Source organism: Odontomachus brunneus, unplaced genomic scaffold (genome assembly GCF_010583005.1).
Source record: "Odontomachus brunneus isolate Ranch 3 - 2012 unplaced genomic scaffold, Obru_v1 Obru_scaffold_040, whole genome shotgun sequence".
NCBI lineage: Eukaryota > Metazoa > Arthropoda > Insecta > Hymenoptera > Formicidae > Odontomachus > Odontomachus brunneus.
The window spans coordinates 1,707,119-1,721,456 of NW_022639490.1; the positions used below are offsets into that span (position 1 = coordinate 1,707,119).

The following is a 14,338-nucleotide window of genomic DNA, read 5'->3' on the forward strand; positions in this document are numbered from 1 at the left end:
GTATACGTAAGTTTAAGGGCTATCGCACACAAATTGACATAACTGCATATGCATAGCATAAGATCGTATGGACCAATGAGCATCGAATATTAAGCATCGAACACCAATATGGCGACTTAATACTCGATGCTCATTGGTACATACGGTCTTATGCTATGCATATGCAGTTATGTCAATTTGTGTGCGATAGCCCTTACTGTGCAGCTATTTTATGGTATGATTAAACCTGTGCAGTAAAACTTACTAAACGTATACGCAACTAATTAGAGAATCGAGTCCCAGGGCTCTTATTCTTGAAATAGTTGCGTATACATAAATTTTACTGCGTAGTTTAATCATACCATAAAATAGCTGCGCAATGAAAATTATGTATACGCAAAAATTTCAAGAATAGGAGCCCAGCAGTTAGCTACAAAAAACAGGTCTTATAATGAGTTTCATAAAGCCCGTATCAAACTATAGATTAGGATTGAGATTGAATTAAAATTTAGCCAATTAGAACAAAACTCACTAAGCTCAAGGCTAAGCTCACTAAGCTTTGGTGAACTTTGTTCTGATTGTCAAATTTTCAATTCAATCTCAATCTTAATCCGTAGTCTGATACGGACTTTACGTATTCAATGCCCGATAGGTGAATATATTTTTTGACTCGTCTAAAATTTATAAAAAAACCGATTCTCCTATTGGACCACTACGTTATTACTATGTTTCGAAATTCATAAAAAAAGTGACATTAATTGCGTTACTCCTGATTGGATCTACTTTTGGATCTATTAAATATCTAAAAGTTTTTGCAATTCTTTCCAATTACAAAAAATAATCATCAAACGTGTATTTAAATTTATATTTATACTTAAATCTTAATTTAAATCTTAATTTGTAATCAAACTTGCATATTAAGTTGTATTAAATTACTTGTATATATATATGTAATTAAAATTTGGCAAAGGACAAACTTTTATATTTATTTTTAAGAAAGATCAGATTTAAATATTAATTTCTATTTTGGCTTTTAAAATATTTCAGTCTCTTTATCATTCTTCATCTTCAGATACTCTGTAGCCAATGAAATAATCCGTACAGTATCTGAAGATGAACTTAAGAGTGCGTTCAGATGGAGAAAGAAATAGCGGAACGGAATAGTTACGGAAAAGAGATATGGGGGTCAGTCAATCAGAGTAATTCCGTTTTTATTCCGTTCTGTTGTTTAATAGGTAGGTTTACTACTATGGCTGCGTTCCGAAATGTACTGCCAGTACTGAAAATCTATAGTTTATGTTACTATATTATAGAATTATAGAATTATATTATAGAATTTCAGTAATGGCAGTGAATTTCGGAACGCAGCCTATATCTCTTTTCCGTAACTGTTCCGTTATTCTATTTCTTTCTCCATCTGAACGCACCTTAAGACGGTCTTAAATATAAGATCTTATTATGAATATCAGCCTTAATACATTTCCTCTTAACGACATCTATCCGCAAAATATGAAATTACTTTTTGCTCAATCTAATACAATTCGTCTGTCACGATATAACCTATTTACTCCGCCAAAATGTTACGAATATTTGAAAGACAAATTTTTCGAGGTGTAAAAAGTAACAGAAGATTAAATACGTGGTCACGTCTTGCTATGGCATTTAATTCTACCGTTGATCAAGATTATTTATCAGATATATCAAGAAAAGAAACGGTAAAAGTTCATACAAGTTTATTCAATTGTCAATTTTCTCTCAAACCTAATCAGAATTAATCAGTTTCTAATTTTATCATGTATTTTATTATATTCTATTTTATTATTTTGTGTTAATTAAAATAAAATAAGATTAAGATATTACCCTCAATAAGAATTGATGAATCTAATCTATATGTAACCTATAATTCCTAAATGTAACAATATAAAGTTTTATTTCCTTGCGACTACGTTATTTTAGTGATATTTTATATGCATATACATTATTGTATATTTTGTAATTTAAAATATTTTAAAGGGATTGTTTGGTATTCCGGAATTAAAAACTGAGGATGGCTTTCACATACTAAAAAATCGTGCAATGACACAAGCAGATGTTTTAATTGAAGAAGCCACAAGTAAGGATAGGAAAAGAAAGATGGTAGAAATATTTGATGAATTGTCCGATACACTATGTAAAGTAGCAGATATGGCAGAGTTTATTAGAATTGCACATCCTGATGAACAGTATGTAAGAGCAGCAGTGGATGCTTGTATAACTATTAGTGGTGTAGTTGAAAAGTAAGTCTACTTTAGAATTAGTAGAAGTCTACTTTTATTTTACATGTTACAGTTATATTTTACAAATGTGAAATGTTCCATAGATTAAATACACATCGTGAATTATATGATTCGTTAAAACAAGTGTCAAGTAATGGCGACATTCAAGTGACCTCTGATATAGACGATCACGTAGCTAAATTATTTTTATTTGATTTTGAGCAGTGTGGTATACACTTGCCTGAGAAGCAGAGAAAAAAAGTAGTCCAATTAAACGACTACATCTTGCAGGTAAATATTTCTTAATTATACTCCAAATATCTATATAATTTGTAAATGTGATTTTCTTCTTACTTGCAGATAGGTCAAAAATTTATGACTGGTGCCATAACACCAAGGGAAGTTGATGTTAATGTGGTACCCGACTTTATTAGGCAGCAGTGAGTACAGTAGTTCAATACAACATGAATTTATTTCTTTATTTAACTGAATTTCATGGTTCAATTCAAAACTTTTCAAAGGTACAAGCTTTAGAAAGATACCTCGTTGATTTCACAGTTTTGTGACTAAGTATGGTCAGATATTAGTGCAAGGACTTTACACTGACACTTCTAATACCGCCGTGCGCGAGGCAGCGTACAAATTATTTTTGTATCCTGATAAAGAACAAGAGTATCTGCTGCATGAACTTTTAAGTTCCAGACACCTATTGGCAGAATCTTGCGGATTTGCGTCTTACGCTCACAGGTATATAATTCTTGTGATAAAATGTTGAACCTTAAGTGTTATTTTTGTACATGTATATTATATATGCGTTATATGTAATAAAAATTTATTATTGTTTCAGAGCTGTAAAGGGGAGTACAGTCCAGTCACCAAATGTAGTGACAGAATTCCTCAATATACTAAGTGAAAATTTGCAGTCTACAGCAGCACAAGACTTTCAAGAGATGCAAAAGATGAAAGATGCTGAGTCATTTGTAAAACAAGTATGCATACATATCTGTGATGTTATCATATTATAACATTGTTTGTACAATTTTATAAAATTATTTATCTCACTGAATTGCACTGAACAAGGAACTGATGCCGTGGGATACCGCCTATTTCATGGCAAAGGCGAAAAAAGCTTGGTTAAACACATCCTCCACCGAATTCGCTCCGTACTTTTCCCTTGGTGCTTGTATGGAAGGCATTAATATTCTTACACAGTCATTGTATGGAGTCAGGCTAGAGTCCGTTCCGGTATTGACCGGAGAGGTATGGGCTAGTAACGTTCACAAGCTAACTGTAATAGACGAAGATGAGGGAACGCTGGGATACATCTACTGCGATTTTTATGAAAGAGAGGGGAAGCCGAATCAAGACTGCCACTTTACGATTCAGGGTGGAAAGCAACTATCGGACGGTTCCTATCAGGTATAAAACCTTATTTATTTTCGATTATTATGTTATGTCAAGTTATTTAATGCTACAGTTGATCGTTTAACATTATTTTAACCTTATTTAATTTACGAGCAAATTCGGAAAATAGTGATTTAAACGTGTATTTTCATTCTATACAAAATCGTAAGAATCAGTGATCTTATTATAGCGTTGTTTTCAGAATCCTATAGTTGTACTCATGTTGTCACTACCGCAACCACGCTGGTTGAATCCATGCTTGCTAAGTCCGTCGTCCGTGGACAATCTATTTCACGAAATGGGACATGCGTTGCATTCTATGCTCGGTCGAACGAAATATCAACACGTGACCGGCACTAGATGTTGCACAGACTTTGCGGAAGTGCCAAGCGTATTAATGGAGTATTTCGCGAGTGATCCCAGGGTAAATATTCTGCAATACAAATCGATATAAATTACCATAATTACAAATATATTTCTATAGACGTTTCGATATTTAAAGGCAACACAAATATCCCGATAAATTTGCTTACATGATCATACAGGTTGTGTCAAAGTTCGCGAAGCATTTTCAAACTGAAAAGACGATGCCGGAAAATTTGTTGCACAAACTGTGCGCCTCGAAAAACATTTTCTGCGCATCCGAATTACAAAATCAGGTGTTCTACAGTATGTTGGATCAAGTGTATCACAGCGGTAGATTGACAAAGTCCACTACTGAAATTTTAGCGGATGTACAAAAAGAATATTACGGTTTACCGTATGTACAGAATACGGTATGTGCTTTCGTATTAATTTTTTATATCGACTTCTTAAAATGTTATTAATTATATATAAACAAGTAATATATGTAGATATTTAAATTTCGACTTTTATAATTAACAATTGCACTAACACGTGCAACTTTGAACGTTTCAAATGAAGTTTGTGGCTGTTTGCAGGCATGGCAATTGAGATTTTCTCACTTGGTCGGCTACGGTGCTAAATACTATTCTTACTTAATCTCTCGTGCGATTGCCGCTTGGATATGGCAAACCTATTTCCATAACGATCCTTTTTGTCGATCAGCGGGTAATCGTTATCGAAAGGAATGCTTAGCGCACGGAGGCGGTAAACCAGCGTCACAACTAGTCTCGGATTTCTTGAACAAGGAAGCTAACGCTGCTACATTTGCAAAATCGCTAATCAATGAGATTGATATGAAGAATTTACACATTCAAATGATAAAACAACGTGATACGGTGTAAATTTTTCGTAATTTGTGCTAATAAATGAAAGTAGTTTACATGCTGCTTTAAGTTCTACACATGATAACTTCTTGTTATAAATCCACGTATAATAGTTTCACACTTTGCAATAAATTTCTAAAAAGAAAACATATTACATACAAAAGAATTTATTCCAAGTGTTCAAAAGAGAATTCGTCATTGAAAAATAACATTGTAATAATTCCGTATAAATTTTCTTGCATTTCTCTTTGAAAGTCAAGTTTTCATATCGTTACATGATAAGTGATCATAATTTATTATTCTCGTTAAATAGCACTGAATTTCTTTCTTTTTTTTTTTTGATTGTATTTTATTACAAGTACAGAACCTTATTCTCTATGTACAGTTTGGATAAATGTATGAGTTATTACAAAAAGATAAGGTTTGTAGTGTTATACACAAACGAAACGCAGTATAAAGTAAAGTAATTTATGCGAGAAGATATTCATTTATATAATCTACCCTTTATTTCCTGAGGTTATTCTATATCTGTACATGGCAACGTAAAGCTACGATCATTCCCCGCTAAAAAGGAGCGTGATATTTCGCGCTGGCAGTACTATTTTTCACGATTAAAAAGTAAGATCGAATCGTATCTTCCGTACGCATTTACATTGTACTGCGTTTGTTAACGTTTCGTTTAACTTTCGAACTTTTTAGTGAGCACTTTCGTCAAAATGAGCTAAATGCTTTTTATCGATAACTCCATTTCTCCATATTCGTAAAAACTGTTTAATCTAGCTCATAAATATGCGGACACAAAACGATTTAACAAGCCACCGAATGAACATTTACTCGCGTAATTTTTAAAATTATCCTCAATAATTCTCAAAATTCTTAATCATCATTATACTACATTATGTAATTCTCTGCTTGTTGAAATCTTATTTATTTTACATGTATTTTATCGTGTACGCGCGCATGTACGTGTATAACTAGAGCTTTGTATTCACAATGAAGCACTGGACATTTTTCTCTTTCGCTTTTTCTTTTATACAAGTCCGTTATTTTCATTCTTTTATTATATTAGTAATCAGGAATTATGAATTCACGCCTTTTGTTTAGTATAGAGAGAGAGAGAGAGAGAGAGAGAGATGTTTTTGAAGTATTATTTTACTTTTATCCAAATGTTATGTTCGTATCGAACTAACTTTACGTTTTACACAGCATTTACAAGAATTATATGACTCGTCTTCGTTAAATTAGTGAATCACTTTGTAATAATATAATAGCCTCAGTTATTTTTTTCACTAGTATAAATCTAAAGTAGAGCATATAGAATCAGATGGAGTCAGAAACACGTATAATTTTTCGAAATTATTAAGTTGTCATCATTAAAATTGAAACTATTAAGATTATATAATCAATTTATCGAATCTGTTACACGCGCATGTAAATTCATAAATAATTAGGATTATTTATTTTATACAAAGCAGAATAACCTCATTTTTTATTGGACATCACATAAATATGTGAATTATGAAGCACAATTGAAATAGTAAAACAGCTTCTCTTATTTAAAGACAATGAACAGTATGATATATGTATATATATAAAAGTATATATACATATATATTATATGATATTATATATTATCACGCAAGAAATGACCACGAAGTATCTCAACTAAGTTTCCAAGAGGTCTTTTATCTATAGATGCTCAAAAATAGACTATAATCCAGGAATTTAAAAAAAAAAACTACGCAACATATCAGTTTATGATTTGACATATTTATTATATACGAAAGAATATTAAAAGTATAATTGTTTAGAAATGTCATTTTTAAACTTTTGAGTACGTTTTTCTCGAAACCATACTTTCGAAATAGACATGTAACATTTCTCAAAGATTATTAAATCGAGATTAACTTCAATCTTTCCATATATCAATATATATGTGTATCGAGGGCGCATACTTTAAATTTTACAGTAAAATTTGAAATTAATAAAATAGTGTCTATACAAATTGGAAGTCGTGTTTTTCTTATCTGTACAATTTTCTACAAAAACATTAAATATTAAAATTTTAATATCTGAATGGAAAAATTAAATAAAAGATATATTAAATTTAAAAGTTTTTCAGAAAGTCCAAGGTATATGTCCTCAATAAATATGTATTGAAAACATATGGAAAGTTTGATATAATAAATATGTCAACTTACAAATTAATATATCGCGAAGTTTTTCTAAAAAATATTCCTCAATAAGCCTATTTTTTCGAGAATCCAAAGGTAAAAGACTTCTTAACATCAAATATGCACAAAGTTATATCACTGATAAGCTTCCAATTGTATTTACTAAAATATAGTCTGCTTTGCCAATTTGTTAAAGCTTGATAAATCGTGCTATAGTTTTTGGTGTGTAATCTTTGTAAAGGAAAATCTCAAATATTTCTTATTTTTGGATTCTCTTAAACCAAAATATATTGTATTTATATGTAGTACTGATATATCGCGTTTAAATGTAAGCTATTTCATCAATTCAAATTTGAATGACTAATTTTTTGATAAATTTAGTATTACTTTTTCTTCAATGAAAATATGGAGGAACATCACGATTTACTGTCACTTTGCTCTTTTTAACATCCCTTTTGTGATTAAATTTTAATGATATATATTTTAAGCATATATATAAAACTTTTAGATTTAAATAAAAAAATATTTAATTATTTCTAATTTTTCAACGTTTTGTTCAGGTAATGTGGTCACAGTAAATCAGAAGTACCTTTCACATACTACATTCGTGCTAGAACTCTTTTGTTATGTGGCATCTTTTTTATTTTTTTTTTCACTAACACATGAAAAAACAAATTATACAGTAGAAATAATTAGCGAATTTCAAACATGTAAGTACCACAATATTGCATAGATGTAGTATGTCTCTTTTATTTTCATTATAAATACTGCATCGCACACGCGCGTTGTTCACTTGAAATTAACTAATTTATATTGCAATTGCACTCTTACACTATATTTTCTCATTGTAGTGTCAGTGTTATTCTACATTCTGCCTCTATTACATCCTCTTAATTTTAAGTATGATGTGAAAAACTGTGTCGCATAAAAAATCGTTATATCCTAGAACGTTGTATTATCAAGGATATTCCGTGGATAGTCTGATTCGTGGTTTCTCTCTCTTTCATTTTCATTTCATTTTCGAAATTCAATAATAATACAACACCATATAAAGAGGACTGCAATCGTTCAGTGTCCATACCGCACTACGAAAATCAAAACGAGGAAGTTCACTGTAGTTTCCTTTTTTTTCTTTTTTCTTCTTTTTTCTTTATGCACTGTCCACACGTTATAACGGTTATGCCAAACAGTCAGATCCAGTCACGGGTCTGTCGCTTGAACCATAACCCGTTACATTCACAATAGACAAACATCGATGGCGATTGATTCAATTTGCTAGAAAAATCAACGTCGATTTGATTCAACGTGACTTTGGCATTTGCTTCAGGTTACGCAACGTAATTGTATTGGTTCGCATTGTCCTTATCTCGTTCCATGTAATCTCTGTCTATGAGAGACTCGATCCGTTTTTTCAAGTCTGCAGGCTGAAAAAGAACATTCAAAAATTAAACGATAAATTTTCTTAAGTTAAAAAGATTAAAATATTATTACTTTTATTTTTACACTTGAAATTGTACCTTTACTGGAAACTTCAACTGATTATACAGTTCACTGATAAGAAGATTATGTGTTAGCGTTTTTCTCATTTTCATAATTCTGACAATAGCAGCGTCAATCTGATACTGTCTGTCCTGATACACTCTCTCTTCCGTCGCTTTTTGTTCTTCATTCTAAAAAAAAAAGAAAAATTTTAAATATTAGATACAATCACGGAATAAACTCTGATTGATGTTACAAGCGTAAAAATTAGAATTTTCTTTTTTTAATAGTTTATATAAATAAGATACGTATGAAATAAAAAAAGTATATGTAATGTTTTATGAAATACCGTTTCTTTCATTTGAATTTGATTAATCTTGATTCTGAACAGCTTATTTGTAAATTCTGCATTGAATACAAATCTATCATTATCGGCGACATCTCGTCCACGCGGATTCTTTTGAAGAACACGAGCTTTTCCGCATGCTAAAGATTGCAACGTTCTTCTCAGTTCGCCATCTTCAATATTCGTGGCAGCTTTGATATCCTCTAACGAGAGATTATCACTATCGTTGAATAGAATTAAAACCAGTGCTTGAAACAGCGACACTTGCAGCTCTTTATTACCCTATTTTCGTGTGAGAAACACTTGTGCGTTAAATGATAATTATATACTGGTGTAATTAACAATAGCATAACTTCTTTTTCAATACCTGGTTAAACCATGCTTTCAACACGCAATGTCCTAAAGTTGGTTGCCACTGCAACTTTCTACCGCTATGTTTCCCCAAGTAAAATTTATTAAACACATCTTGATACTGCACCATTTCCATTGGTAAGGTAACTTCCATCACAGGATATGTAGGCCAATATCCCATAGTAAGTATAGATACTGTTAAATCCAAATTACTCGCGATTAATTCGCTCTGCAAATTTCCTGCATACTGGAAATATAACAAAAGTATGAAATAATTATATATACTTCGTATAAATTTTTTTTATTCTCGTATAAATTTAGTAAACGATGTAAATGACGAATAACAAATTAAATTTAATAAGTTTCTTTCTTGTAACAAATAAATAATCTTTCTCACCTGTTTGAACGCAATATTAATATCTTTACTAAGTTCCATATCTTTGAACATTCCTTCCAATTTACTAGTAAATCCACCACCGCACTCCTGCTTTAATTTAGATAACATTGATTTTTCAGCGTCTACAGAAGCAGATTTTCCAACTAACAGACGTTTGGCTAAATCCTTTTTGTAAAAAGCTTCGAAAACATCCTTTCCGTGTATAAATCGGAAAAGTACCATAATTTTATCTAGCAATCTTTCTAACTCTTCTTCTGTCGCTTCTTTATTACCCGCGCGTAACTTACAATCCACAAATTTAGCTGAAAACAAAAATTTTCAATTATTTCAATATTAAAATTTAGAAACTAAAATTCTTTTTTATGATTAATGTTATAATCGAAATAATTACATATTATGTTATATAATATTACAAAAATATTAATACCATATTGCATGTATATATTACCTATTAATTCTGCGGGTTTGTTCGCTCTTTGATTAATGAAAGCCTCAAAAGCTTCTTTTAAGCTATTTGCAAACTTTTCATTTTTATGAAAGCACGTATTGACTATGTTATCCATTTTATCTTTAAAATCTAACAGCTCCTGTACCATCGTTTTATCTTTCTCTGGATCTATAACTATTGTCTTGCCTTTTTTCTATAAAGATATAAAGATATATTTTAATTTTGTCAGTTATATTTAAAATATCTATGACCATATCTATGATGCAACAAACCTTAATATAACAGTTGAAGTTCATACAAAGTTCCACAAGGCCATTCTTTATTCGACTGTATAAATTGTAAAGTAATGATAAGTCACTAATCCTATTCTCATCCAATAATCCACTTAAACCTTTTTGTAAAATACTAGTAATATGTTCTGAGAGTAATTGTTTTTCTACAGTATGTATGAGTGACCACCTGGAAAGTTAATAAATTTGTTAATTTAAATTATCGTTCCCAACATCTAGTGAGTGTCTACATTCCTTCTCTTTCTATCTCTCTCTAAATATAAATTTAATTTTACAAAATTTTCTATATATTTGTTGAAGTTATCTATATAAAATTTTTTGTTTCATCCCTAATGTTGAAAATGCTAGAATATTATACGATAAGAACAAAAAAGTTACTTGGTTGATGTATCAAGATAATGTAACAGTCGCTCGTTTTCTTCCTGAAGACGTTTATCCACATGAGCTAGATACTCAGGAACATCGTGTTCATTCATTAATCGCTGACCTTCAGCAGCATACAATCTTTCTGTAGCTACTAGGAACCTGAGACAGAGAAAAGATGATAATATATTACGAAAATTATGTTATATATTACGATATTTACAAATATAAAATTTTGACGAAATAAAATTAAATTTTTCACAATTATAGAAGATAAATTGGTTTATACGATCAATAAATATCGGTATCTGTACAAATAACCATGAATAACATATACATTAATAAAGATAGTTCTCAAAGTTTATTATCATACTTATTTTCAAAGGCCTCTTGGTAAATCTGCAGATCTGATAACATTCTTAACAGAGACTTGAGAAGTGTTCGATCCACAGTGTCGCCTTGTCGTTCCTTTTCAATGAGCATAAGAAGACCTTCCACTGTGCGTGTTTGAACTAAATTATTCAGCACAATATGCAGTCTGAAAAGATGCAATCCCATATCCCTGTAAAGAGAAATTCAATAAAATATATGCAAACTGATTAAACTAAAGATTTTCTTGCAACATTTACATATCACTAACCATATCGATGAGATGCTTGGATTTTGTAGAACATACGTTCTATCAAGATACAGAAAAATACTCCTGATCATGATCATTTGTCTACAGTGTGATTGCCAGCATTCGTTCATCTTTTTCAAGAATATATGTCTGTCCATGGATTCAGCCAAAAATTGTTCAATATTGGCTTTCACATGAGATTCTGTCAAAATGGTCAAATTTGTATAAAGTGTGGATGCCATTTTATGATTACACATATTTTCAACTGCCTGATAAAGCTCCTCTAGAGAATAGCGGATGCTTTTGCTGGTTTGTATGGCAATTACAGCCTCTTGTAACTTTTCCCATGTCTGTTCTTGATAGTTCTCTGGTAATTTGGGCTTATCTACAAATAAGACCATTATTACACAAGAGAAATACAAATACAGCATATTTTTAAATATAAGATTATAGGAAACAATTCTTTGCTTATTTTTTTTGATAAATTAATTTATTTAAGATCTATTTCTTTCCATGCTAATATTAATAAATTGGCAATTAATAATGACATTAGAATAATAACATTAGAGAAATTATAGTTCATATATTAGTGCAAATATATATCTGTAACTTGTAAAATTAAGTTAAACTTCCAACTATACATTACTATATATACACATATACATATGTATATACATATATATATGTATCAATGACCAATAATTAATATTATCAAATATAAAGAAACAATTAACTTTGTTTCCTATTTAATTCCCTAAACTTCTCGAAATTGTTCTTTCACATTGATTGTGAATAATATGATCTACGTAAATGTGAGAGGAACAAAAAGTCAAAGTAGGTATTTATAGATTTCTGCATTGTAATATTGTTGTAATAGTTTGTTTCGTATATATATAGAAACGCTCATCACGCATCAATATATTTTGCATACAAAATGTGCATTGGACATCGTATACAATCATAATAAACGCTGAATGACATGAAATGTCAGGTGAAAAAGGTCGATTTTTTGAGTTGCCGCGACTCGTATTATTAGGTTATGTCGTTTTACGCGAGCATCATAAGAGCATATTCCCGCTCCTCAAATCTATAAAATTGATCGTGTTGAAAGGCCACGAGTCGCAATTGCGACGGAATGCGAATAAAAAGAATGTCAACAAGGGAGCGCGAAGCCGCGGCATCTCAGCAGGAGATTCAGCGACCGATTTCGAGGTTAGGTCAGGTGACGAGCGCCCGTGTGCCCGTCCGCTCTCGCATGCTTACTTCTGAAGTTTTTGATGACGAGCTTTTTCGCGGAGCCAGGCTTCGCGTTCGCCAGATTCGGCGAGATCTTGTTGACGCCGTTCGGGTTGCCGACAGTCAACGCAGAAAAGTTCGCCCTTTTCTGCGTGTCAGTCGCGGCGGCAGCCGCCGTGTCCGTCATGATGATGATGTCGTCCTTCCCGCCGATGTCGTCGGTCTCAGTTTCGTCGATAGTCAGTCGCGCGATGTCCGTGCTCGCGATCAGCTTGACGCGCTTGGCGGAGCTAGCGTGATCCACCACCGCCGTGAGATCGGCGGCAGCAGCGGCGGTGGCGGTAGCGGTGGTAGCGGCGGCCGCCCTCTTCACCTGCGCTGTAGCCAGGATTTGGGTACCCGCGAATCTAGACATATGCGACCATCATTCGGCCGTTGGCCCTCCCATTAGTGCATGCGGTCCGCAGTCTTTCCCACTAAAATACGCACAATAGATCCACCACAATCCGTTGTGACTTCGCCGTTTAACGCTTGGTGCTGTCTTGTTTCGTCTCGCCTCGTCTGGAGCGGTGCCACACGTGCACACTTGTATGATGTATATATATATATATATATATATGTAATGTATGAGTAATGTGTGTATGCATATACACACGCTACGATCAGAAAAAACTTATCCACGGTGCCCACTTACGACAAAACTCACGAACAATTGACAACTACAGCGAAGGCAAACTCCCATGTTATTGGCTATAGATATTGAATATCGAGACATTGTATGTGTATCAGAATGTTATTTCATTTGTCGTATGCCGACTTGGTCGGATGTGCCGATTTTTTCTAGAAGGAAGTGCCGCCCCCGTTCTGTTTACGAGAACACATTATTACTACAACGGTCGGTAATAATGTGTGTGCTTTTCAATTATCTTCAAAATGACGGATGCTTTCCAGTTGCAATATCCCTAGATATTTTCATGCATACGGCGACATAAATTGCATTCCAATTGTCGTAATCGTCGACACAACACTGCATATCCGTACTCAGCTCGAGGGCTAGGCTGCGTTCTGAAATTCACTGCCAGTACTAAATTCTATAATGGTTAGGCGACAGTTTCCCGAAAAGTGGAGAGGATAATGTTGGTACAAAGAGAAATCTCTATACGATATAATTTAAAGATCTGTTTTTTGTAACTGCACTGCTGAACTAATGCATAAGGTTAGAGTGAGAAAACGTATACTTGCCTCATTTCAATGTATTGCACCAATTTCGTAGTGCAGTTACAAAGAACAGAATCTTTAAATTATATCGTGTAGAGATTTTCTTTGGTACCAACATTATCCCCTCCACTTTTCGGGAAACTGTCGCCTAACCTTCTATAATATACGTAATATGAACTATAGATTTTCAGTACTGGCAATGCATTTCGGAACGTAGCTATAGTCACTGCAGAGAGAAACCTGAGAGCGGCCACGCCATACGTTTTGGCCGACACCGATTTTCACGCTGTTTGATGTGCCATCTGCACCCATTTTTTAGGTGGAACTACGTCCATTTTCAAACGCTGCCGGTAAAGTGTCGATTTGTTGCGTGTCCATTCTATGCTCATTTTTTGATGATTCGTGTCCGTGTTAAGCGCATAATTGCGTGATTGAAAAAATGGACTGTTCATGTTCTTAACCATGCAATTATGCGCTTAACACGGACACAAATCGCCAGAAAATGGGCATAGAATGGACACGCAACAAATTGACACTTTACCGGCAGCGT

The 14,338-nt window shown here is 32.8% G+C and overlaps 2 protein-coding genes across 3 annotated transcripts; one reads left to right on the forward strand and one right to left on the reverse strand.

Annotated features, from left to right (window-relative positions):
* The first annotated feature begins 1,489 nt into the window (after positions 1-1,489).
* LOC116844242 (mitochondrial intermediate peptidase) lies at positions 1,490-6,635 on the forward strand. The gene is made up of 10 exons (XM_032815500.1): positions 1,490-1,694; positions 1,993-2,255; positions 2,339-2,525; positions 2,595-2,674; positions 2,793-2,981; positions 3,082-3,223; positions 3,315-3,653; positions 3,841-4,062; positions 4,184-4,414; positions 4,580-6,635. The coding sequence occupies exons 1-10, from the start codon at positions 1,557-1,559 to the stop codon at positions 4,883-4,885; spliced, it is 2,097 nt and encodes a 698-aa protein (XP_032671391.1). The 5' UTR covers positions 1,490-1,556; the 3' UTR covers positions 4,886-6,635.
* A 1,394-nt stretch (positions 6,636-8,029) lies between these two features.
* Positions 8,030-13,378, reverse strand: LOC116844241 (cullin-4B). 2 transcript variants are annotated; one of them, XM_032815499.1, is made up of 12 exons: positions 13,060-13,378; positions 12,598-12,977; positions 11,356-11,719; positions 11,089-11,277; positions 10,731-10,877; positions 10,335-10,521; positions 10,063-10,255; positions 9,615-9,916; positions 9,234-9,464; positions 8,870-9,148; positions 8,559-8,711; positions 8,314-8,465 (listed from the first exon to the last, which is right to left on the reverse strand). In XM_032815499.1, the coding sequence occupies exons 2-12, from the start codon at positions 12,755-12,757 to the stop codon at positions 8,370-8,372; spliced, it is 2,301 nt and encodes a 766-aa protein (XP_032671390.1). In that variant the 5' UTR covers positions 12,758-12,977; positions 13,060-13,378; the 3' UTR covers positions 8,314-8,369. The 2 variants fall into 2 exon arrangements, with proteins under 2 accessions (XP_032671389.1, XP_032671390.1); XM_032815498.1 differs by lacking the exon at positions 13,060-13,378 and having other exon boundaries at positions 8,030-8,465; positions 12,598-12,985.
* Between the last annotated feature and the right edge of the window lie 960 nt (positions 13,379-14,338).